This window comes from Suricata suricatta, chromosome 4 (genome assembly GCF_006229205.1).
Source record: "Suricata suricatta isolate VVHF042 chromosome 4, meerkat_22Aug2017_6uvM2_HiC, whole genome shotgun sequence".
Classification (NCBI taxonomy): Eukaryota; Metazoa; Chordata; class Mammalia; order Carnivora; family Herpestidae; genus Suricata; species Suricata suricatta.
In genome coordinates this window covers 100,775,026-100,801,666 of record NC_043703.1, presented here as the reverse complement: position 1 = coordinate 100,801,666, position 26,641 = coordinate 100,775,026, and the positions used below count along the sequence as shown (strand labels likewise).

Genomic DNA, 26,641 nt, shown 5'->3' with positions numbered 1-26,641 from the left:
GTCGCGCTGCTCACCCCGGTAGGTGGCCGCAGGTAGAAGTAGTGCCTACTCCCCGCCCCGCCCCCGGGCGCTCGGCGGGGCACCAAGGTACAAAGCCAGTCCCGGCCGCCGCAGCCACTACACCGGGTCCTGACTTCCGAATTCCGGGAAGGACCTTTTCCGGCGACACCGGAAGTTCCTCGGGAACTGTTTCGGGGACGGACCGTCGGATTGCAGTCCGGGTCTGCAAGGTGATCTCCGCCTTACTTCAGAATCCGGACACCCCCGACCTAATGTAGCAGCGAAGTGAGTGGGTTTCCTTGGCCGGGTCGTCCCGGGGGGGCGCGTATTGTTTGCCCTGAAGAGTCAGGGGCACCGATCGTAAACACGGAGCGAAATCGGAAGCCTTTCCGCGTTGCATTTAATCCCTGCGTACCCTGCCTGAGTTTTAGCGAAAGCGTTATTTTCCCAGAAGCGGTCGGCTGCCTTCCTCTCCTCGCGCGTCGCGCCTGCCCTGGGCCTAAGGCGAAGCCACTCCAGAGCCGTCATTCTTCTACAATGACTTCTTTTTACCTTTCAGATAAGTTCCAAGGCTGACTGCTGTTATATTCAGACGTTTCCACCAACAGACCAACATCTCTTTTCAGATTCCATGACAAGGGTATCCTAGCTGCGAAAGAACACCGAATTGGGAGTCAAGACAGCCTGGGTTCTAGGCCTGACTCCGTTAACTGGTGGTATGACATTGGAGAAATCTTTTTGATCTCTCTGGACTCCCCCCATTTTCCTTTTCTATAACATGAGGAGTGTGGAATAAGTAGTAAATAAGGTACCTTCCAGTTTTCACACGTGGATTATTGTCACCAGCGTGTTTTCTAATTCCTGCCTCAGCTGTCTGTTTTTTGGTTAATCTCCATATAGGGCCTTTCTTCCCATTCCATTAATCTATGCCCTTCTCGCGTCTGATTTAGAATCATTTTAAAAATGTTTCCTAAAGGAATCCCTTTACTTCTTAGTCTAGGGACATGTACCTAAATAAACATTTTAAAATGTGCCATTCTTGAGGTTTATTGTGCCCTAGAATCATTATATTGGAACAGTAAACTCTGAAGGAAGGGACGCTGGTTTATTAAACTTTGAATCAACATCCTTACACAATGTCTGAAAGATGGTACTCAGGAAATGTTTGCTGAGGAGAAAATGTACACCTCACATTATTTTAGTTGCTCCTTTCCTTAAAAACTGTAAAGCAACACTGTAGAAATGCAGTCCTGAGAGCAGAAGGAATGGAAAATTCAAGTAGAAAAGTAATTATACTACTGAATTCTGAACTACACTAATAGAGTTCTGTTGCAGTTTTCTCTCTATTAAGTCTCCTTTCATTCCAAGAATAATATTCAAAAGGCATTATTCAATAGATATTTATGAAGTGTCTTCTTCCCACTCTAAAGCATTCATTTTTGGAGGGGGAGGGGATGGTAGGAAGAGAGAAAAATGGTGAGGGTTGAAAGAAGACAGTTTCAGGTAGAGAGCATAAGCAAAGGTTCAAAATTAGATGACAGGCCATTGAAGATTATGGGGGTGGGGTGTCAGAATAACAGAAGCTTGGAGATAGGAGTGAGGGGCTATAAGGGTGTAAGCGATGAAGTGAGAGGTTAGCAGAGGGCAGATAACGAATCCTTACAGAGCACATATTGAAGTTGCACATGAAACGGGTAATGAACTGCTACTGGAGGATGTTCAGTAAAGAGCTGATGAGTTCAAATTTGCATTTTAGAAAAATCACTCTCATTGTGATTTTGTTAGTTGGTGTTTCAAGAATGAAAAAAATCCTTTATAAGTTGTATTTCAGTTCTATCAGAGTGGAGACATTAATAATAATGATGGTTCACATCTAGAGAGTACTTTTTGTGGAATTCTGCCTGGTTAGAATGTGAATTCTTTCACGGTAGAAACCCCGCATTAGTCATTGTTGTAACTCTAGCACAGTGCTTTTCATGTAGTAGTTAATACTTGCTAACTTGATTTTAATATTTACCCAAATATTATGTTAAAACTTTTTCCAGGGAAAACATGAACCAGAAGATATTGAAATTGGAGAATTTGATACGATTTCACACCGTCTTTAGGCAGCTGCACAGCCTGTCTAACAGAAGAATGTTAGTGCAGTGGAGTCCTGTGTTTTCATCTGCCTATCCAGTATGGACAACTCAGCTCTGCTTCCGGCCCTGGCAAACAGACGCAATCATTGGGGTGGCTTTATCTCAATATAGGCTTCTAGTAACAAAGAAGGTAGTTACAGATTTCTATTCGTTACTGTAGTATTTGGTCTGAGATCAAAGTTCCTATAGCCCCGAGCAGAAATCCATTTTGAGTAGTTTGTCTTTATTCCTTAATGCTACATGTGAGGCAGTAAATCTTTGTGAAGAAAGGAAGTTTTAGTGTGTTGTTCAGTAATGTGGATGAATTTGATTACTGGGAAATCAGTATATAATAGTGAATGAAGAATGCAGGATTTTAAATTTTAGTGTAAGGTTTAACTGCTCATGGGAGTGTTAGTTGGTAGAAATAGGAACTGTGATTGTGGTAGAGATATTCCAGAATACATCTACATTTTCATGTAAAGTTTTTTCTTCCTTCTGTTGCATTCTGAATTTTTAATAGGGAGAAAGAGCACAGAGATCTCCATTATCTTCATCAAAATCCAAAAAGGAAGTGGAGGTATGGATTGGAATGACTACTGAGGAACTGGCCAGAGCAATGGAAAAAGACATAGGTGGGTCAGACACTTGTATGGGAACATGGGTACCTGGTGTCTTATCTTCATTGAGACTAAGGCATTCAAAGATGAAAATCAGACCGATGGTTTAAAAAGATATCAGATCATTCTAATAGCTTTCACTTTAGGTCACAAACTCTAATTCGTTTATTCTGTCTTTGCCAAAAATAGATCTCTCAGATTTTGCTTTTAATAAAAGTGGAAAAGATTTATCTGAACTAACCCTTCTTTCTCAGCAATTCTGCAGGCTTTTAAGTTTCTTTCTTTATTTTGAGAAGAGTGCATGAACAGAGGAGGTGCAGAAAGAGAGAGGGGAGAGAGAATCCCAGGTGGACTCCATGCTGTCAGCACTCTGCGGGGCTTGATCTCACAGACTGTCGGACCATGACCTGAGCCCACATCAAGAGTTGGTCGCTTAACCGACTGAGCCACCCAAGTGCCCCAAACTATTTAAATGAGTTAATTTTAAAAAAGCCTTTTTAAAAATGTTTTTAATTTTGAGACAGAGAGAAAGCATGAGCTGGAGAGGGGAGGAAGGAGAGGGAGACAGGAACTGAAGGAGGCCCTACGCTGACAGCACAGAACCTGACAGTGGAGCTTGAGCTCACAGGCCGAGAGATCATAACCTGAGCTGAAGTCAGATGCTTAGCCAGCTGAGCCACGCATGCGCCCTGAGTTTGTTTTTTTCTGAGAGAGAGAGTGTGCATGTGCGCACCCTATGAGCCAGGGAAGGGCAGAGGTGTGGGGGAGAGGAGAGAGGCAGGGGAGAGAATCTTAAGGAGGCTCCACACTCAGTGCAGAATAAGTCCAAAGAATATATTTGGACTGAAGCACTCTATACTTAGTGTCCTTTTGTTGTAGAATTTCCTGATTTTTTTCTCTTAACTCTTTTTTTTGAGAGAGGGAGAGAGACAGAGAGACACAGCATGAGCAGGGGAGGGTCAGAGAGAGAGGGAGACACAGAATCCAAAGCAGGCTCCAGCTAGCTGTCAGCACAGAGCCCGATGCAGGGCTTGACCCCACTAACCGTGAGATCATGACCTGAGCCAAAGCCGGACGCTTAACCGACTGAGCCACCCAGGCGCCCCTGTACCATTCTTTTAAAATATATTTCCTTGGGAAAGGATGTTGTGGGGATTATATATAGGAGAGGGTGTCTCGGCATTATTACAGAGTAGGATCAATGATGTGTGGAGCTGGCTTGCACCAACTTTTGAGGCAGTTGCTAATTTGTAAGGGAGTTTGTGAGCTTCCATTAAAAAATTAAATCATAAACAAAGGTGACCAATACTCATTAAGCCCCTTCACTCTTGGGGCACCTGGATGGCTCAGTTGGTAAAGCATCTGACTCTTGATTTTGGCTCAGGTCATGATCTCATGGCTTGTGAGATTGATCCCCATGTAGGGCTCTGTGCAGACAGGTCAGAGCCTGCTTGGGATTCTCTCTCTTTCTCTTTCTCTCTCTGCCCCTCCTCTCCTCTTAAAATATATAAATAAACTTGAAAAAGAATAACTCTTCTTTTTTATTTTACTGCATTTTGCTATCTTCTGTGTTCTTGAGGTGATTTGTGCCAGTGTACCGTTATGGTGGAAATTCTATATAGTGGTATGCTACTGCGCATCTCTTTACATCTCTGTGTTCAGTGACTTCGTGTTGATAGCTAAAATCACCCATCATGGGAGTATTTGCACTGTTGAAATTAGGAAATGCTATATATAATAATCAGGGATTTTTTTTAAAGAAAGTCTTTTGAGTGAACATTTACCTGCACACTACTGAATAGAATATTCTTTTAGTATAATGTTTTTCTTTCATATCTATCTCTGAAAATATATATTTAAATTTTTTAAATGTCTTTAAAAATTTTTTTGAATGTTTATTTATCATTTAGAGACAGAGAGAGACAGTGTATGATCATGGGAGGGGCACAGAGAGGGGGAGACATAGAATCCGAAGCAGGCTCCAGGCTCTGAGCTCTCAGCACAGAGCCCAATGTAGGGCTCAGACTCAGGAACCGTGAGATCATGACCTGAGCTGAAGTCGATGCTCAACTAACTGAGCCACCCAGGCACCCCTATTTAAATTTTTTTAAGTGTTTATTTATATTTGAGAAAGAGAGACAGGCAGACAGACACGAGTGGGGGCTGGGCAGAGAGAGAGAAGGAGACACAGAATCTGTAACCCGACGTGGGGCTCAAACTCACGAGCCATGAGATCATGACCTGAACTGAAGTCAGATGCTTAACTGGGTGACTGAGCCACCCAGGCAACCCTCAAAATATGTATTTAAAGGGTGATTGAAAGTCTAGAAACATAAAACTACTTATTACATTAACATAGATTCATTTATCATCCACAGGGAAATATGACTGAAATGAAAACAAAGCATACTATATAAAATAGAATACCAAGTATATATTTTTCTTATATTTCAAGACCTTTTGGAGACCCTAAATATATAAATAAATAAATAAGTGTGTGTGTGTGTGTGTGTGTGTGTGTGTGTGTGTGTGTGTGTGTGTACATACAAATGATCCTCGTTATCTGCGGATTCTGTATTGGCAGATTCTCTAAAATATATTTATAGCTCCCAAATCAGTATTCACAATGCTTTTGCAGTCATTCCTGGACATGTGTGGAGCAGTCAAGTATTGGAGTTGCCTGGTCACACATTCCTAGCTGAGGGTCAACAAGGCAACATTCTGCCTTCTTGCTTTAGCTCTCATGCTGTAAACAAGTGTCATTTTGTGGCTTATTCATGCCATCTTTTTACATTTTTATGCTTTTTGTTGATTTTGCTGACTAAAATGGCTCCTAAGCATAGTGGTGAAGTGCTGTTTAGTGTTACCAACTACAAGAAGGCTGTAGTGTGCTTCACAGAGAAAATACATGTGTTACATACGCTTTGTTCATGCAGTGTTTTTAGTGCTTTTGGCTGTACATTCAGTGTTAAGCAATCAACAGTATATATTAAATAAAGTTTCTTAAAACAGAAAAACATAAAACAAGGTATGTATTGATTGGCTACTGAAGATGTGACCAGGGGCTGAAGGAATCTACTAACCTTATATTTTCCCTTGGAGTGATGGTTTAGTAATTGCTAATTCAGTATTCGTGGCGAGTTTAGAGAACAGCACCCTTGCAAATAAGGAGAATCAACTATATATACATAAACATTTGTATACGCATGACATGTGTAACTACAAGTTTTCAAAGACCTGTTCAATATTAAATATATACAACATGCACTGTGATGTTTTATTGGTGTTTCAGATAATTTTAAGGTGCATAAATACTGAAATATTTATGAATATGCAGAAATGTTAATATAAATGAATCATACTTTAAAGATTATTTTCAGCTTGTTTGTGATTTGTTAACATTAGAGGAACAGCTTACATAGTTATTCTTCTCACTGAGTGTACTGTTTATATTAAGATTTATTAATAGAGTTCACTTTTGTGAACATTTAATTCATGATCCTAAAAGATTTTTTCTGTCCCTCCCAGATTGTGTGTATGAAGCTTTAATGAACACTGCCATTGACATAGATTCACTAGAAGCACACTCACATTTAGATGAAGTCTGGATCAAAGAAGTGGTAAAGAAGATGGGGATGAAATTAAAATGGAGCAAATTAAAACAGGACAAGGTCAGAGAAAATAAAGATGCTGTAAGAAGGTAAAACTTAACCATGTATTCTGTGGAAAGGAGACCACTGGGCTTATTTGCACTTTATATTGGAAAGATTTGCCGTAAAATTTTTTTTGCAATTAAAATGCTGTGAGAGTGTAGATTATACTTTTCTTCAAAGTGTTTAAAGCAAAGTGTTTAAAACATCATAGTGTTTAAGTATATTCAGGTTATAAAACTCCAAAGGTTATTTTTCTTAGTTTGCCAAGTGTATATATTGATCCTGAATTTAAATTTTTATTCTGTTTTTGTTTGTTGTTTTGAAGATGCCAGCTATATCTGACTATATATATATATAGTATATATATGTATATACACACAGGTTATTGTATGTGTGGAACAGAAAGAAAGTTCTATCTAATCAAAGCTGAATGTTGGGTTTTATTGTTAGTGGTAGTTCACAGAGATGACTGCAAACCACTTCATTGGCTATAAAGATATTTAAGAAATGAAACTCCTTTGCTGTTAATTGTAGGCCTCAGGCAGATCCAGCTTTATTAACCCCAAGGTCCCCAGTTGTTACTGTAATGGGCCATGTTGATCATGGGAAAACGACGTTACTTGACAAACTGCGAAAAACTCAAGTGGCAGCAATGGAAGCTGGAGGCATCACTCAGCACATTGGTGCCTTTCTTGGTATGACACAAATTACCTTACAGTGTGCTTGGGAATCCCACGTACTGTTTTCTTAAACCAAGTGTCCTAGCATGAGACACACAAATTCAAGGTAAAAGGGAAGTCTAATGTAGAGCAGGGTGGTTAATAAAGCTTATTTTGTACCATTCTATAAGAAGAAAATTATATTACCTTTTTTATTCTGGCTCGTTTGGCTTAATGAGCTTCAAAGTCTTCAATGCCTGGTTATGCTAATGTTGCTAATCATAATTAAATAACAGCTGCCATTACTGAGCACCTAGCATGTGCCCAGCACGGTGGTGTATGTTGTGGTGAGCACCTTATTTACATGCTTTATCTTTATCTCCATCTTGACAATAACATCACGAGGTAGGTATTAATACCCCTGTTTACAGATAAGGAGGCTGAGGCTTGGACAGGTTATTTGTTCAAGATATACAGCAGATAGTGGTGAAGCCAGGATTTACACCCAAGGCTGAGTTTGGGCTCAAATCCTGAGCTACTGACTATGTACCAACTTGCCTTTTGCTTAAGACAAGTTGTGCAGCTGATGTTTGCTAATGAAGGGGAGACTGCCTGTTTAACTGTCAGTCTGTTCTCTCTCCAGAATAGGTACCAGTTGGTACATTTATGAAAATATATTCTAAAAATATGAAGAGCTTTACTTTGAAATTATAACATGAAAAGAAAACACTGAAGTCTTCACTGCTTCATTACCATTTTTCAGTGTGAAAAGATGATTTGTACTGTTCCCAATTAAGATTAATAGGAATAAATTATTTTAAAGAACTACTGATTCTCTTTGATAATGTCACATATATTCCTTTGTATTAAAGAAGTGCATATTTGAGTCCTTAGTTTTTCTGAATTTCTGTTTCCACAGTATCTCTGCCTTCTGGGGAAAAGATAACCTTTCTTGATACTCCAGGACATGCTGCTTTCTCAGCAATGAGAGCCAGAGGTGCCCAAGTCACTGACATTGTCATATTGGTTGTAGCTGCAGATGACGGAGTGATGAAGCAAACTGTAGAATCTATTGAGCACGCCAAAGATGCTCAAGGTACCTTGTGGCTGATTATGTGTATCAGGAAAGCAGTTGCTTTTTTTTTTTCTTTTAAATATCTATGCTAGTGACAAAAAGTTAACTGTTCTGGGGCCCTTTGCGTGTAGCTCATTGACTCTACCTGGCAATCCCAGGGTTATTATAGCTATTTACAGATATGATTCAAAGATGGTTGAATTGTTTTCCCCAAGACGTAACTACTAAGAGAGTATAGCAGGATTCAACTGGAGACCTGTGACCGTAAATACAGTCCTTCAAATACTGTTTACTCAGTTGGCATGGTGTGAAAATTTAAGTCTCAAATGACTTCTGAAAAACTTCTTTGTTATGGAAATTTTAAATAATTATAATAGTAAGAACTGAATAATAAACTCCTATATATCCATCAGAAAAATACATTAGGAGTTGTAAAATGGTGATATTATAATTCTGTTACTCTTTGTTCATTAATTATCTGGAATTCTTTTCTAAAGAGAAAGTTTTCCTTCATATGCTTTATGTAAATTCTTATTTGGTCAAAGGTATACAATTGAAACTTTTAGGAAATCACTTCTCCATTTAGAAACTATGGTAATAGCCCCCCCGCCCCCGCCATGCACACATACTTTGTTAATTCATTCTTCGATATGACCCTACACTCACTGAGAAAATACTGCTGTTTGAGAAAATGTACCTGATGGAGTACATCATATTCCCCTATGTTTGTTGGCAAGAGAAAAATAAGTTTGAGAATCACTATCTAGGCTAGTTCTTTACTTAAAATATGAAAACTAAGAACCAGTGAGTGGCAGGAACTACCTGCAGTTATAGTTAATTTGCAATATGTCCGCATTTGAAATCTGGCATTTTAGCTTCCAGTGTTACTCTCTTTCTTTTTTAAGTCCTCAAAACTGCCTTTGTGGAATGTACTAATGATTCTGTGGAATATAACAAAAAAAAAAGAGTGATAAATTTGCCAGGGATCCCATAACATTGCAGTTGGTTGAAATAGGATAAGTTTCTTACGTCATGCTTTCTATTCCTGTTCTCTTGCCCCTTCAGTTCCAGCTCAGCCATATGGAATGTACTTTTTCATATAGGAGGTTGTGGATAACTTTTTTGTTTCTGTTTTCAATTTCTCTTCCTTTGATACCTGAGAAAATTGTAGCACAGTTGGTGAAATCCAACCAGAGAATTATCTCCTGGCATTTTATGTGATTTCTCTAATGAAAGACAAGTGGATTACAAGATTATTTGGTTCATTTCTTAAGTAAACATTTACTGAAAATCTATATGTCAGTTACTAAAGTGTATATAAATAATTGCTATAAAACCTGAGAGAAAGTTTGCAATGATGCTACTTCATTTCACTCCAGGGTAAGATGGTGGATTACGATGAGTTAATAGCTCCTCAAAAGATGAGGCAAATGATCTAGTGGTGTTAGAATTAAATTAGAATCTTCTCTTGACTTTTTTTTGCCTGCAGATTATCTTCAGTGTAGTTGCTGATCTTGCTTTCAGGTTTAAATATAGGCCTCTCTACCTAAAAATTTTGTTTGTTTGTTTTATCATCTTAAGGATTTTTATTCTTAATTCAGAATCTGCTTATAATTATAGTTTTGACATCTCACATCCAGAATCCTTCTTTGTGTGCAGAAAGCAGATGAAAGGGTCTATAGCAGGTCTTTTAGGTGTTTCTTTTAGTTTAGTACATCCAGTCAGTAAAGAGAAAGCCAGAAAAGGTTGGTGTCTTTGATTGTAAATACCTAGAATTGAAAGTGTCCTCATTTGCACTCTTTTTAACTCTCCTTTCAGTTCCTATCATCCTTGCTGTAAACAAATGTGACAAAACTGAGGCTGATCCTGAAAAGGTGAAGAAAGAACTGCTAGCTCATGATGTGGTGTGTGAAGACTATGGAGGTGACGTTCAGGCAGTGCACATCTCTGCACTCACAGTAAGTGCAGGCGGCTCAGAGATGACGTGTTCCAACGGACTGCTCTTCGTGCATTATACTTGAACATCGGCACAGATAGAATTTTCTCGGTTTTTAAAATTAATTAATGAATTAATTTTTTGAGAGAGAGAGAGAGAGAGGCAGAGCACAAGCAGGAGAGGGGCAGAGAGAGAAGGACACACAGAATCAGAAGCAGGCTCCAGGCTCTGAGCTGCCAGCACAGAGCATGACACGGGCTCTAACTTGTGAAACACGAGATCATGACCTGAGCTGAAGTCAGATGCTTAAGTGACTGAGCCACCCAGGTGCTCCTAATTTCTGTTGTTTAAAAACCCTCTGTGTACTAGGCAAGGCCAGCATCATTATCTTGGTTTGGCAAATTAGAAATTAGACTTTCTGGGTTGTCTGGGTAGTTCAGTTGGTTAAGTGTCCAACATTGACTCAGGTCATGATCTCATGGTTTCGTGAGTTCAAGCCTTGCGTCCAGCTCTCTGCTGATAGTCCAGAGCCTGCTTTGGAACCTGTCTCTCCCTTTCTGCCCCCCCGCCCCCATCAAAAATAAAACCAAACATTAAAAAAATGAAAAAAAAAATTAGAATTTCTGAGGTCAGTCACCAGTTCAGGGTTATGTACAGCTGAACAGTGGGGGCGGGGGGGGGGGTGGTCAAGTCCAGACCTAATGCTTTTCTTTTTTTTTTAATTGTTTTTTATGTTTTATTTTTTATATTTTTGAGAGAGAGAGACAAAGAGCCAGCAGGGGAGGGTCAGAGAGATGGAGACAGAATCTGAAGTAGGCTCCAGGCTCTGAGCTATCAGTACAGAGCCCAATGATGGTTCGAATTCATGAGTAATAAGATCATGACTTGAGCCGAAGTTGGATGCCCAACCAACTGGGCCACCCAAGCGGCCTCTAATGCTTTTCTTATTATGAGAAACTGTACTTAGAATCAGAACACATGGTGGATGTTATAGGTATAGGGTAAATAGTAAGCTGCTGAAGACTGATTTAAGCAGAAATGAAATCCAAATTGTAATAAAACAATTTGTACTTGTTTTTATAGTGAAAAAACATAGAATAGGTTTTAGGGCATTTAAGAGAATTTTAAACAGAAAAATTTCACTAATATAAAGATCAAACATTTGGGTTTAGTTTGTTATTGATTGATTCAATGTTCCCATGAATTAAAATTGCTATGTTTTGTTATTTATGATGAATTCCATTTTTTTTCCTTTTTTAATATTTATTTCTTTTGCTAGAGAGTGAGTTGGAGAGGGACAGAGAGAGAGGAAGAGAGAATTCCTAAGCAGACTTGGTGCTATCAGGGCAGAACCTGAAGTGGGACTAGATCCCAGGAACCGTGAAATCATAACCTTAGCAGAAATCAAGAGTTGGATGCTTAAAACCAACTGAGCCACCCAGTCTCCCCTCCGTTTTCCTTTAAAGGACCCAATACTCTTTTCTGATTGAAAAACACCAAGGAAGCTGAGTGCCTGCTTTGTGACAGCATTTTGCAGTTCTCTTTTCCTGTACAGGTTGCCACTAAGTAACAATTTGCTTTTCTGTCCATTCTTATCCTATTCCATGGTTAATACATAATATATAATACTTTTTTTTCTGATCACTTAGGGGATGGTACTGTATTTGGCCACCTTCCTCTGATGAAGCCTTATTTTATCTTTAATTTTCCTAAGTTTGTTACCTCTAGGATGCTTAGCAATCAGGCCTTCATTAATAGTAAAGCCATGCCTTTTTCCATGAAACTCATGTAATACCACCTTGCTTTGTTATGTTTCCACTATACTTCAATTGCTGTTGCACTCTGAAAGCCAGATGGCAAGATTAAAACATTTGAAGACAGAGCCACCATTTCTGCCCAGAGACCATGAGATGAGTAGATAAAGGTAAAGCTGCTGAGGCATGGCAGAGGTGATTTCTGGGGAATGGAGGGATTTGGGAGGGTGTGGCAGAAAGAAAGATGAGGCCTTTTTTTCCAAGTAGAGGTAGAGGACTACTTCATGTAAAGAAACACACCGCTCTGCTTTTCAGAGCAGCATTTTGTAACTTGGAAGCAATGCTAGGAATATGGGAATGGGTAAGCAGAGGATTGTTTTGTGTTGTTTACACTTGTCTCCATTGTCTTATACTCTGACAACTGAGCAGTCTTCTAGCTGACAGAGAGTGGAAAGTCTCTCCGTCATTGCCATCAGTTCCAGTGCCATTGCCAGTTAATCTGCTGTGTGATCCTGGAGCCCTAGAAAGCATAGTAAGCATAGATCATTAAAGGTGAGAGAAGCATCTAATCTAGCTCCCTCATTTTACAACTGAGGAAAGGAGATCCAGGGAGGTCAAGTGATTCTTAAGTTGCACAGCTGGGTAATTACAGAATATATCTTAGACCCTGGGTCTAGTCTGTACTTTTTCTCCTTATATATTTAATAGGAGGAAGTAATGGTTGATTTACTTCTTTTTTTACAGCATTCTTGAGTGGAACAAATGAAATAATAGATGTGAAAGCTTATTCAGTTGGGTAGAACTTCAAATGTCAAGTAGCATGGTAAAGAAAGTGAGAGGAAGAAAACACAGTGGTAGAGACAGATGGAGGAGAATGCATGAAACATGTTTTTGAAAGAGTATTAACAAGCACCACTAATCACCTTCCTTTTAAGAAAATCACCATTCTTGGGGTGGCTGGGTGGGCCAGTTGGATGAACATTGGACTTTGGCTCAGGTCATGATCTCATGGTTCATGAGTTTGAGCCCTGCATCAGGCTCTGTGCTGATAGCTCAGATCCCGGAGCCTGCTTCAGATTCTGTGTCTCCCTCTCTCACTGCCCCTCCCCCACATTCACACTGTTTCTTTCCCTCTCTCTTTCTCTCTCTCAAAAATAAATAAGCATTAAAAAAAAAAAGAAAGTCACCATTCTTCCTTGAAAGATATGTCCCTGGATCCAGTTTTCTTGTTTTTCCTTCCTTTGTTTTTTCCTCCCTCCCTCCTTCTCTGCTTTCTCCTTTTTTGGCCTCCTTCCTTCTTTCTAACTGGATGATTCAAAAAAGTATAATATAACTTTCTAGGATTATTTAGTTTTCTGACAGTGGTATTTACATATACGTATAATATTTTATTAGTGTATATTGACACCCTTTTTTGTTGTTAAAGGGCGATAATCTGATGGCTTTGGCAGAGGCAACAATTGCTCTGGCAGAAATGTTAGAATTGAAAGCAGACCCCAGTGGTCCAGTAGAAGGAACGGTAATAGAATCTTTCACGGACAAAGGAAGAGGGTAGGACTGTTAAAATGCTTGCTTTTTAATAATTTGTTTCATTATTTTTGTGACTTGATTATATAATAATGCATTGTTTTTATTGTGTATTATTGTTAGACATAAGCAATATTTTCAAAGCATTTGTTTTGAAAAACATTTTATTGCATGAGCACATGGAACATAAAAATGCAGTTATCAGGGGCTTCTGGGTGGCTCAGATGGTTAAGTGTTCGACTTTGCCTTGGGTCGTGATCTCATGGTTTGTGAGTTCGAGCCCTGCATCTGGCTCTGTGCTGACAGCTCAGAGCCTGGAGCCTGTTTCGGATTCTGTGTCTCCCTCTTTCTCTGCCCCTCCCCTGCTTGCACTCTTTCTCTCTCAAAAATAAATGAACATTTTTAAAAAATGCAGTTATCAGTAGACCATAGCAATTATCTGTATATATCTCCTAGTCACATTTAATGGTGAAGTAATCCAGTTTGTTTGAATATTTTCTCCACTGGCTTAACTGAATCAGAAAGTAAAGCCTCATAGACTAATTGGAATGAAATAGCAATTGTTGCACTTTAGGGTTTCTAAATTCTTTGTGTCCTTACCCATTAATAGAATATCTAGGAAGGTCTTTGGATTCTTCTTCTCTTTAATTTTTCTCCCTATCAGCAGGAGGTTTCACTTCTTTACAAATTAGTTACCAAAAGAAGCTTAGGTTTCTATCAGAATACTCAGCTATCTGCATCCTCCATTACCATAAGCTGATAAGAAATGTTTTTTTTTAAAGTGTGATAAAAGAAGCATAATATTAAATTTGCCATCTTAACCATTTTTAAGTTTAGTAGTATTAAGTATTTTCTCATTGTTGTACAACAGAGCTCTAGAACTTTTTAATCTTGTAAAACTGAAACTCTAGGGCCCCTGGGTGGCTCAGTTTGTTACATCCGACTTTAGCTCAGGTCATTATCTCTCAGTCTGTGAGCTTAAGCCCTGTGCCAGACTCTGCTGACAGCTAGGAGCCTGGCGCCTGTTTCAGATTCTGTGTGTCCCTCTCTCTCTGCCCCTTCCATGCTTGCACTTTGTCTCTGTCTCTCAAAAATAAATAAACATAAAACAAAAAATGAGCCCCTGCTTTGGGTGAGCCCTGCTTCTCCCCCCACTCCCTTCCTCCCTCCCTCTCTCTCTGTCCTGGTAGGATTCTCTTTCTCCCTCTCTCTCTGCCACTTGGTCACTTGCTCCCTCTCTCTCTCTCTCAAAGAAAAGACAACAAAAAAACCCCACTGAAACTCAATACCCATAAAACACTAATTTCCCCTCCTTCCTTCCCCCAACCCTTGGCAGCTATCTTTCTATTTTCTGTTTCTATGATTTTTCACTACTTTAGATGCTTCATATGAGTAGAATGGTACAGTATTTGTCCTTATTGACTGGCTTATTTCATTTAGCATATTGTCCTTGAGGTAGGTTCCTTCATGTTGAAGCATGTGACAGGGCTTTCCTTTTTTCTTTTTTTTGTAAGGTTGCATAATGTTCCATTGTATGTATACACTGCATTTTCTATACTGTTCAGTTGATGGGCATTTGGTTTGCTTCTACCTTTTGGCAATTACATAGAAGTGTTTTTATAATATGAAAAACTGCTTGAGAAGTAGTGGGATTAGCTCTGTGTGTACATAGTATATATATTTAAGTCTCCTAAAGCTATCTTTGCTCTACTCAAGAAAGTGCTCTTACTTCCTGATTATGGCGTTATGAATATATATATGTTTATTTTCATTTTAGACCTGTTACTACAGCTATAATTCAAAGAGGAACTTTGAGGAAAGGTTCCATTCTGGTTGCTGGAAAGAGTTGGGCAAAAGTACGCTTAATGTTTGATGAGAATGGAAAACCAATCCATGAGGCCTATCCCAGCATGCCAGTGGGAATTGTAGGCTGGAGAGACCTCCCGTCTGCAGGAGATGAAATTCTTGAAGTAGAATCTGAGGTATATCAAGCTTAATTCCTATATATTAGAGAAGATACAGTGATTTTATTTAATTTTTTATGTTTTAATAAATTATTGTCAAGTTAGCTAACATACCTTGTATACAGTGTAGTCCTGGCTTCAGGATTGGATTCCCACGATTCATCTTTTACATACGATACCCAGTGCTTATCCCAACACGTGCCCTCAATGCCCATCACTCACTTTCCCTGCACCCCCAATCCCCTCCCCCCGTTAACTCTCAGTTTGTTCTCTGTATTTAAGAGTCTTATGGTTTGCCTCCCTCTCTGGGTGTAACTTATTTTTCCTTCCCTTCCCCTATGGTCTTCTGTTAAGTTTCCCAAATTCCAGATATGTCTTTCTCTGACTGATTTCACTTAGCATCATACCCTCCAGTTCCATCCACATTGTTGCAAATGGCAAGATTTTATTCTTTCTCATTGCCAAGTAGTATTCCATTATATATATATAAATTATATCTTCTTTATCCATTCATCGGTTGATGGACATTTAGGCTCTTGCCATAACTTGGCTATTGTTGATAGTGCTGCTATAAACACTGGGGTACATGTGCCCCTATGAATCGTACTCCTGTATCTTTTGGATAAATTCCTAGTAGTGCTTTTGCTGAGTCATAGGGTAATTCCATTTTAATTTTTTGAGAAACCTTCTTACTGTTTTCCACAGTGGGGGCAGCAGTTTGCATTCCCACCACCAGTGCAAGAGGGCTCCCCTTTCTCCACATCTTCACCAACATCTGTTGTTTCCTGAGTTAATTTTAGCCATGCTGACTGTTGTGAGGTGGTATCTCAGTGTGGTTATGATTTGTATTTCCCTGATGATGAGTGACATTGAACATCTTTTCATGTGTCTGTTGGCCATCTGGAGGTCTTCTTTAGAAAGGTATATATTTGTCTTCTGCCCATTTCTTCACTGGATTATTTGTTTTTTGAGTGTTGAGTTTGGTAAGTTCTTTATAGATTTTGGATACAAACCCTTTATCTAATACGTCATTTGCAAATATCTTCTCCCATTCCGTTTGTTGCCTTTTATTTTGTTGATTGTTTCATTTGCTGTGCAGAAGCTTTTTACCTTGATGAGGTCCCAACATTTTTGCTTTTATTTCTTTTGCTTTCAGAGACATGTTAAATAAGAAGTTGCTGCAGCTGAGGTCAAAGAGATTCCTGCCTCTTTTCTTCTTTAGGATTTTGATGGTTTCCTGTATCACATTTAGGTCTATCATCCATTTTGAATTTATTTTTGTGTATGATGTAAGAAAGTGGTCCACTTTCATTCTTCTGCATGTTGGTGTCTAATTCTCCTAGCACCATTTGCTAAAGAGACTGGCTTTTTTCCATTGGGTACTCTTTCCTTGCTTTGTCGAAGATTAGTTGGCCATACATTTGTGGGTCCAGTTCTAGATTCTCTATTCCATTGGTCTGTGTGCCTGTTTTGTGCCAACACTGTACTATCTTCATGATTATAGCTTTGTAGTACAGGCTAAAGTCTGGGATTGTGATACTTCCAGCTTTGGTTTTCTTTTTCAATGTTACTTTAGCTGTTCAGGGTCTTTTGTAGATCCATACAAATTTTAGGATTGTTTGTTCTAGCTGAGAAGGATGCTGGTGCTGTTTTGATTGGAATTGCACTGAATGTGTAGATTGCTTTGGGTAAGTATCGACATTTTAACAATATTTATTCTGCCAATCTAGAAGCATGGACTATTTTTCCATTTCTTTGTGTCTTCAGTTTCTTTCATAAGCTTTCTGTAGTTTTCAGCATACAGATCTTTTACCTCTTTGGTTAGGTTTATTCCTAGGTATTTTATGGTTCTTGGTGCAATTGTGAATGAGATCAATTCCTTGATATCTCTTTCTGTTGCTTCATTATTGGTGTATAGAAATGCAACCGATTTTTGTACATTGATTTTATATCCTGTGACTTTGCTGAATTCATATATCAGTTCTAGCAGTTTTTTGTTGGAGACTTTCGGGTCTTCCTTGTAAAGTATCATGTCATCTGTGAAAAGTGAAAGTTTGACTTCTTGGCCAGTTTGGATGCCTTTTAGTTCATTTTGTTGTCTGATTGCTGACGCTAGGACTTCCAACCCTGTTAAACAACAGTGGCGAGGGGTGGACATCCCTGTCATGTTCCTGATCTCAGGGGGAAAGCTCTCAGTTTTTCCCTATCAAGGAAGATATTAGCTGTGAACTTTTCATATATGGCTTTTATGATGTGAAGGTATGTTCCTTCTATCCTGACTTTCTTGAGAGTTTTTAGTAAGAACGGATGCTATATTTTGTCAAGTGCTTTTTCTGCATCTATTGAAAGGATCATGTGGTTCTTATCCTTTGTTTTATTAACATGATGTATCACATTGATTTGTGAGTATTGAATCAGCCCTGCAGCTCAGGAATGAATCCCACTTGATCATGGTGAATAATTCTTTTAATATAATGTTGAATTTGATTTGCTAGTATCTTGTTGAGAATTTTTACATCCATCTTCATCAGGGATATTGGCCTGGAATTCTCCTTTTTAGTGGGGTCTTTGTTTGGTTTGGGAATGAAGATAATGCTGGCTTCATAGTCCAGAACCTTTCCTTCTGTTTCTATTTTTTTGGAACAGCTTGAGAAGAATAGGTATTAACTTTGCTTTAAAAGTCTGGTCGAATTCCTGTTGGAAGCCATCTGTCCCAGGACTCATATTTGTTGGGAGATTTTTGATAACTGATTCAGTTTCTTCACTGGTTATCAGTGTGTTCAAATTTTCTATTTCTTCCTATTTGAGTTTTGGGAGTGTGTGAGTGTCTAGGAATTTGTCCATTTCTTCCAGATTGTCCAGTTTACTGGCGTATAATTTTTCATACCTCAAATAATTCTTTGTATTTCTATGATGTTGGTTGTGATCTCTCCTCTTTCATTTGTGATTTTATCTATTTGGGTCCTCTGTCTTTTTTGTGAGAAGTCTGGCTAGGACTTTTTGTTTATTCTTTCAAAATACCAGCTCTTAGATTTATTGATCTGTTCTACTGGGGGGTTTTTTGTATTTTATATTGTTTATTTCTTCTGTAATCCTTATTATTTTTCTTCTTCTGCTTGGAGTTTCTTTGTGTTCTGTTTATAGTCCCTTTAGGTGTAAGGTTATAATCTGTATTTGGGATTTTTTTTGCTTCTGAGATAGGCCTGGATTGTGATGTATTTTCCTCTTAGGACTGCCTTTGCTGCATCTCAAAGGTTTTGGACTGTTGTGTTTTGTTTTCATTTGCTTCCATATATTTTTTTAATTTCTTCTTTGATATCCTGGTTAACCCAATCATTCTTTAGTAGTATGTTGTTTAACCTCCATGTATTTGGAGGCTCTCCAAATTTGTTCTTATGGGTTGATTTCAAGTTTCATAGCATTGTGCTGTGAAAATATGTATGGTATGATCTCAGTCCTTTTATATTTGTTGAAGGCTGTTCTGTGACCCAGTTTGTGATCTGTTTTGGAGAATGTTCCATGTGCACTTGAGAGTAATGTACATTCTGCTGCTTGTGGATGAAAAGTTCTGAATATATCTGTCAAGTCCATCTGGCCTGTGTATCATTCAAGGCTGTTGTTTCCTTACTGATTTTCTGCCTACGTGGTCTGTCCATTGCTGTAAGTGGAGTTTTAAAGTCACCTACAATTAACAGTATTAATATCAATAAGTTTGCTTATGTTTGTGATTAATTGATTTATATATTTGGGTGTTTCCAAGTGAGGGGCATAAACATTTATAATCATTAGCTCTTCTTGATGGATAAACCCCTTAATTATAACTTAATGGCCTTCTTTATCTCTTCTTACAGTCTTTATTTTTTTATTTAAAAAAATTTTTTACATTTGTTTAGTATTTTGAGAGACGGAGAGAGACAGAACACAAGTGGGGGATGGGCAGAGACAGAATGAGACACAGAATCCAAAGCAGGCTCCAGGCTCTGAGCTGTCAGCACAGAGCCCAACATGGAGTTCAAACCCACAAATGTGAGATCATGACCTGAGCCAAAGTCGGATGCCCAACCGACTAAGCCACCCAGGTGCCCCTAGTCTTTGTTTTAAAATCTAGTTTGTGTGAATGAAGTATGGCTACTCAGGTTTTCTTTTGACATCCGAAAGCATGATAGATGGTTCTCCAGCCCATTACTTTCAATCTGAAGATGTCTTCAGGTCTAAAGTGTGTCTCATGTAAGCAGCATATAGATGGATCTTCTTTTTTTTATCCATTCTGATACCCTGTGTTTTTTGATTGGGGCATTTAGTCCATTCACATTCAGAGTTATTATTGAAAGGTAGGGATTTAGTGTCATTGTGTTATCTGTAGGTTTCATGCTTGTGGTGTTGTCTCTGGTCCTTTGTAATCTTTGCTGCTTTCCACTCACAGGGTCCCCCCTTAGGATATGTTGCAGGGCTGGTTTAGTGGTTATGAACTCCTTTAGTTTTTGTTTGTCTGGGAAAGCCTTTATTTCTCCTATTTTGAATGGCAGCCTTGTTGGATAAAGGATCCTTGGCTACATGTTTTTCCTATTCAGCACATTGAATATTTCTTGCCACTCCCTTCTGCCCTGCTATGTTTCAGTGAGCAGGTCTGCTACTACCCTTATGTGTCTATACTTGTAGGTTAAGGCCTGTTTGTCCCTACCTGCTTTCAGAATTTTCTCTTTACCTTTGTATTTTGCCAGTTTTACTATGGTATGTCATGGGATAGTGATTTTAAGTATTAATCTACCAAATAAGTATATTAGTGTTAACAAATTATAGATTATAAGGGCCTGTAAGAGGGGCAATGGTGCCATTTTAGAATTTGGCTATAGAATTTTTTTTTAATTTGAGGTAATATTTTAAAATTAAATCATATGTATATGCAAAGCCCCTAGATTAAAGTTTCATAAGTTTATTAAAATTTATAAAATTAGTGGTTTCATATATGAGTTAGGCTAAGCTAAGTTGGGGAAAAACACCAAGCTTTTAATCTGTAAGTTACTGGTTTCTATTTAGTTAATAATGCCTGTTTTTTGCCCTATAAAGTCTAGGGCACGTGAAGTTGTCAACTGGCGGAAGCATGAGCAAGAACAGGAGAAAAACAAAGAGGATCTGAAAATAATAGAAGAAAAGCGAAAGGAACACCAAGAAGCACATCGGAAAGCCCGTGAGAAATATGGCACTTTGCACTGGAAGGAGCGATCATTTCTAAAGTACCAAGAAAAAAAAGAACAAAAACCCTTAAAGAAAAAAGAGAAAGAAGAAAGGGATTCAAATGTACTTCCTATAATTATTAAAGGTGACTTTGGAAAGATTTACTTTACAACTCATTTTTAGAATATAAATACATATGTTTTTTATTCTCACAATTAATTTGGGCCATTAGGTTTAAGCTAAAATGATTTTGGAATTTTGAGGGATCTATTTTATTGATGTGTAATTGATATATAACATATGTTAGTTTCAAGTGTATAGCATAATGATTTGATATTTGTATATCTTGCAAAAAGACCACCACTATAAGTCTAATCACCATACATAGTCACAAAATTTTTTTTTCTTGTGATAAGAACTTTTAAGATCTACTCTTTTAGTAACTTTCAAATTTGTAATATAGTAGTATTAACTATAGTCACTATACTGTACATTACATCCCTATGACTTATTTATGACTAGAAGGTTACTGTACCTTTTGTTTTCCTTTTTGCTGGTGTCTCACTGGGGGACAGTTTTCTTTTAATGTTTGTTTTTTAGAGGAAGAGAGAACGCAAGCATGGGAGGGGCAGAGAGGGGGACAGAGGATCCCAAGTGGGGTCCATGCTGACAGCAGAGAGCCTGATGTGGGGCTCGAACTCATGAACCGTGAGACCATGACTCACTGGAAGAGATTTTAATAAACATTGTTCTTGATGATTTTGTTGTAAGTGTACTTTTGGTTCATTATACTTAATATTAAGTTAAGTAGATATTTCTAATGCTAAACCTAAATAAAAGTGGTAAATGCTATTCCTATTGTGACTTTAAATAGATTTTTGTCATTTTTGTGTCTGTTAATGCCTAACTCTTAACCTCAGTAATTTCAAACTTTTTTAGGTGATGTTGATGGTTCTGTTGAGGCCATTGTGAACATTATGGATACCTATGATGCTTCACATGAGTGTGAACTTCAGTTAGTACATTTTGGTGTGGGTGATATCAGTGAAAATGATGTTAACCTTGCTGAAACATTTCATGGTAAGAATTCTTTTTTCCATTTGTTTAACTATGTTCCCTAGACACACTGTGAACCATTTCCTTCAGACTTTTGTAGCTTGGCTAGTAAAGCTACCCTATACCCTTATCAGCGTCACCCTCCTGCTCTAGTGGAGTCCCAGCCATCGGGCCGAATGGGGTGTGCAGTATTGCAGCCATAGCTTCACTCATTGTCCTCACACTGCAACCTTGGGGAACTCATCCAAGCCCCAGAAGGTTTATATATAGATATATATAGATATTTTAAAGATAATTACTGCCTTTCCCATCTTCCCATCCAATCCAAAGTTGGTTCTCTGTATCTCTTACTTAGACCTTTGAATACTCCTAACCCTGTAATCAGTCTTTTCAGTATTTTACTTGATATTTTACTTTTGTCTACCTGTTGTTTATTGATAATTTTATAAATCTCTCTAGATTAAAAGCTGTTTTTAGCTTTTGTATATGTGCTATTGAAGCAGTTTTTAGCTTTTTTTTTTTTTTTAAACATTTATTTATTTTTGAGAGACAGAGACAGAACAGGAGCAGGGGAAGGACAGAGAGGAAGACACAGAATCTGAAGCAGGCTCCAGGCTCTGAGCTGTCAGCACAGAGCCTGATGTGGGGCTTGAACTCACCACAAGATCATGACCTGAGCCAAAGTTGGAGGCTTAACTGACTGAGCTATCTAGGTGCACCTTAGCTTTATAATTAAATGCCTATAAGGTAGGGGGATTGGATTGTTTATTAGTTGAAATTACGATATATATGACTCATGACTCACTTTAACTAAGTCTAACACACCTAGCAAGTCACCAACATTTTATTAATGACTCACTTAGGAGGAGGTACTTCATGACTGTTATTTAGAATTAGATGTTACTTCTACTTCTGAGTAGTAGTGCTTAGTAATTCATTTTTTATTTCTTAATTTAAAAAATTTTTAATGTTTTTATTACTTTTTGAGAGAGAGCTATCGCAACATAGGGGAGGGACAGAGAAAGAGGGAGACACAAAATCTGAAGCAGGCTTCAAGTTCTGAGCTGTCAGCACAGAGCCCAATGTGGGGCTCCAAATTGTGAACTGCAAGATCATGACCTGAGCGGAAGTCAGACACTTAACTGACTGAGCCACCCAGGTGCTCCAGTGCTGGTTAATTCGAAGTATTTTCTACGCATTGACCAGCCTAGCACTATACTATGTAATGTAGATAGTGTGTTGAATGATTTCTTAATGATAAAACTTTGAAGGTGTTTTTGTTTTTCTCTTGATTAACTTGTTTGCTTTCATTTTTATCCCTTGTTTAAGGCAGAAATATTTTGCATTTTTTTTATTCCCTCTAAGGTATTTGCAGTTAAATACATTATTAGTTCTTTGGTAAAATGGTCAGTTCCATGAAACTTTTTCATTTCTTAAATAACTCTTTTTTTATGGTTTTTTGGGGTTTTTTACAATTTATTTTTGAGAGACAGAGACAGTGTGAGCAGCGGAGGGTCAGAGAGAGAGGGAGACACAGAATCTGAAGCAGGCTCCAGGCTCTGAGCTAGCTGTCAGCACAGAGCCCGACGTGGGGCTCGAACCCACAAACCGTGAGATCATGGCCTGAGCTGAAGCCGGACGCTTAACCAACTGTCATTTCTTAAATAACTCTTGAGCTTTACCAATTTACTAACTATTTTTGAGCTTCTTTTGGCCAGCCGACCACAAAAAGTTGTAGAGAAGTTTGTAATTTAGTAATATAATTGTTATTAAAATAATGTAATAATATTTCAACCCTATTCAATTTTTGTTTTCTTATTTCTCTGGTATAAAAATCAAAGTTTTGTTTAGCATGCTGCATTGCACACAGTATGGGTACTTTTGTCTCTTAAATTAATGGGTTTAAAAATTATAAAGAGGGGCGCCTGGGTGGCTCAGTCGGTTAAGCCTCCGACTTCGGCTCAGGTCAGATCTCACGCTTGTGGGTTCGAGCCCCGCATCAGGCTCTGTGCTGACAGCTAGCTCAGAGCCTGGAGCCTGCTTCCGGTTCTGTGTTTCCTTCTCTCTCTCTGCCCCTCCCCCTCTCATGCTCTGTCTCTCTTTGTATCAAAATAAAACATTAAAAAAAAAGTAAAAAAAATAAAAATAAAAATTATAAAGAAATTTTCTTTGTTAAACAAGACACAAATAGTATTTATAAAGTCCTTTGATTAATTTGAGAATTTACTAGTTTTCATGAGAAAAAAACTACAGAATTTCTCATCTCCCCTACTTTTGCTGTCAGCACAGAGCCCAATGTGGGGCTTGAACCCATGAACTGTGCCCAAGTCAGATGCTTAACTGATTGAGCCCAGGTGCCCCTAAAACTTTTTTTTAAAAGTTTGAGAGAGAGAGCATACAAGTGAGCAGGGGAGGGGCAGAGAGAGGGAGAGAGAGAATCCAAAGCAGGCTCTGTGCTGTCAACATGGAGCCAGACAACAGGGCTCAATCCCACAAACCAAAAGATCAGCCCGAGCTGCAACCAAGAGTTTGACATTTAGATTGACTGAGCCACTCAGGCTCTCCAAAATGTAACTATTTAGATTTGTTTCTGCTTGAAGGAAAAGTCCTTTATACAGTATTTGTGCTACTTTATTGATTCTGTCTGCTTGCCAGGTGTCATATATGGCTTCAATGTGAATGCAGGCAATGTTATCCAAAAGTCTGCTACAAAAAAAGGAGTAAAAATTAAACTTCACAAAATCATTTACCGTCTAATTGAAGATTTGCAGGAGGAACTGAGCAGCAGATTGCCCTGCATTGTGGAAGAGCACCCAATTGGTGAGTGTTCACTGAGTATTAAACATTCATCTTTTAGGTGCTGTAAAGAACCCTTGAAAGCAGAGTTTAGGGGAATTATAGTTTACTGTTGAGATGCCTTTGCTGTTCCAATAAATAGCCTGTGTCCTAGAAAAAATGACTACTATAGATATATTCAGTATATCTTCCTATGTATTGGAAACCCCTGTCCTCTGCAGCCTGTGCTTTGGCCCTAAGGATACCAAGGCAAATAAGGCAGGCAGTAAGAACTTGCTCTTAAGTTTAGACATCAAAAACTAATTATCACACAAATTAGCCTGGGATGGGAGGTGTGAAGATTACATATAGTGTTATGGAAGGAGCCACTGGTTTTGTCCTGGAGTTGGCTGAGAAATCCAGTGAGAATAGTTTAATTTTACATTTATATATCACGTCTTTAGATATTATTTCTAGCATATTCCTTGGCCAGATGGAAGCCTATATTTATTTGAGATGGACTGAATCGTTTTATCTGTTCTTATGGTCCAGAGATTTATTTGTCTTTTCTGATCTGCTAAACATGATCATACAGAGATTTGTATGTTCTTATGCTAAGACACAATTTGGAAAACTTTTGAGTCCTACAAGGGTTTCCATCAGCCAAATAACACTAACCTCAGTAAATTGGTATATTATAGTATGATATGATGTCATTATTGAAATTTAAGTTTCAGTGAAAAAATTAAGCTTAAAGCTGAGAGAATATAAATTCCCAATGGGGAGATTAAAAACAGGAATGACAGATACTCTCTTCAAAAATATATAAAGGGACAGCTGAAAGTAGGTTTTCATGGAGCAGACAGTAATGTTACCTTTTAATGCATTTTCAGCTAAAAAAGTGAATTTCCACTTTTTCCCTTGTTCATTTTTTTAGGCAAGCAGGTAGATTTTTGTGATTTTCTTTTCCAAGAAAACCCAAGGATTTTCATGTTTATGTTTCTAAGAATGGTCAGGAAAATGAAGTTGGTGGAATCAGAGAAAATCAGGATTTCTTTCAATGCATGAGTTTGTATTTTTCTCACACCTTTAATTCTTGTTCTGCAGAATGTGCGAAATTATGTATTTCTCAGTATCTTTTGTTTTGTGTGCACTTAATGTTATCTTCTTTCTAAAGGTGAGGCTTCTATACTTGCTACCTTCTCTGTAACAGAAGGGAAGAAAAAAGTTCCTGTGGCTGGCTGCAGAGTCCAAAAGGGTCAGTTAGAAAAACTAAAAAAATTTAAATTAATCCGTAACGGACACGTTATTTGGAAGGGTAAGCAACATCACAATGTTTCTGTAACATTAAATCCAGCCACTCAAACCCAGACTCCACGTAACCATCTAAATGAAGTCTTTCACTCTCATATCCTGGTTCAGACTATTACTTCTTGGTAACTCAGACCTCATCGCCAGTGGACAGACTCCCCTCCTCACTAGTCCTTAGGTCCCCTCTAGGATTTTTAGTCCTGCCTGGTAATCTGTATACCCTGGAATAATCCTGATAAATCAGTAATCTCATTTCCTAAACTTCTAAAAATTGACCCAAAGTACCTTTCCAGCTCTGTCTCCTACGCTTGATCCACAGCATTGTATTGGCTTACCTTGCTTGACCTTTTAGTCTTTTATCCTGGATGATCTCCTCCTTCGAGTACATACAGTGCCATCCTCTGTAGTTAGTCTAACCTTTGAAATGGGAGATTTAGTTCTTTCCTTATAAACCACATCGTTTATAGCAAACCATTTTTCTTTGGTTTCCCCAGTATTTAGTTCTATCATTTAACATGATAGGACTATAAAATTTAAGGATTTCAGTGTAATTTTTAACACCTGACTATATAGCACTTAGCAGGCATTATACCTTGTTTGTTTTTGTATTTTCCTAAGGCTCATTAACCTCATTGAAACACCATAAAGATGATATTTCAGTCATCAAAACTGGAATGGATTGTGGTCTCAGTTTGGATGAAGAAAAGATAGAATTTAAAGTGGGAGATGAAATTGTTTGTTATGAAGAAAAAGAAGTTCCAGCCAAGACTTCTTGGGATCCAGGATTTTAAAATTACATTAAAAATGTAAACAATTAATGGGGCACCTGGCTGGCTCAGTGGATAGAACATGTGACTCTTGATCTCAGGGTTAGAAGTTTGAACCTGTGTTGGGTGCCAATTGTTAAAAAAAATAAACTTAAAAACATAAACAAATACCTTGGTTTATTATAGAGCAGCTAGTTTTGCTTTAATGTTAACATGGGTAGCTTGTCAAAATGCTAGAGATAGAAACAG

The 26,641-nt window shown here is 38.2% G+C and overlaps 1 protein-coding gene across 6 annotated transcripts; it reads left to right on the top strand.

Moving 5' to 3' along the window:
* Positions 1-116: 116 nt before the first annotated feature.
* On the top strand, positions 117-26,560 carry MTIF2 (mitochondrial translational initiation factor 2). 6 transcript variants are annotated; one of them, XM_029937371.1, is made up of 15 exons: positions 117-285; positions 560-808; positions 2,046-2,271; positions 2,644-2,755; positions 6,269-6,440; positions 6,928-7,088; positions 7,972-8,148; positions 9,946-10,085; positions 13,244-13,368; positions 15,122-15,326; positions 20,376-20,628; positions 21,423-21,563; positions 24,195-24,359; positions 25,492-25,632; positions 26,244-26,560. In XM_029937371.1, exons 3-15 carry the CDS (start codon positions 2,053-2,055, stop codon positions 26,414-26,416), a joined length of 2,184 nt encoding a protein of 727 aa, XP_029793231.1. In that variant the 5' UTR covers positions 117-285; positions 560-808; positions 2,046-2,052; the 3' UTR covers positions 26,417-26,560. The 6 variants fall into 6 exon arrangements, with proteins under 6 accessions (XP_029793231.1, XP_029793232.1, XP_029793230.1 ...); XM_029937372.1 differs by having other exon boundaries at positions 118-285; positions 627-716; XM_029937370.1 differs by having other exon boundaries at positions 118-285; positions 560-716.
* The last annotated feature ends 81 nt before the right edge of the window (positions 26,561-26,641 follow it).

What these genes read in the sequence shown, in the direction of transcription:
- MTIF2 (XM_029937371.1), top strand. Translation starts at nt 2,053, where the DNA reads ATGAACCAGAAGATATTGAAATTGGAGAATTTGATACGATTTCACACC. An exon ending in GCACATTGGTGCCTTTCTTG is followed by an intron (nt 7,089 to 7,971) that starts GTATGACACAAA and finishes CTGTTTCCACAG; the next exon opens with TATCTCTGCCTTCTGGGGAA. An exon ending in TGCACATCTCTGCACTCACA is followed by an intron (nt 10,086 to 13,243) that starts GTAAGTGCAGGC and finishes TTGTTGTTAAAG; the next exon opens with GGCGATAATCTGATGGCTTT.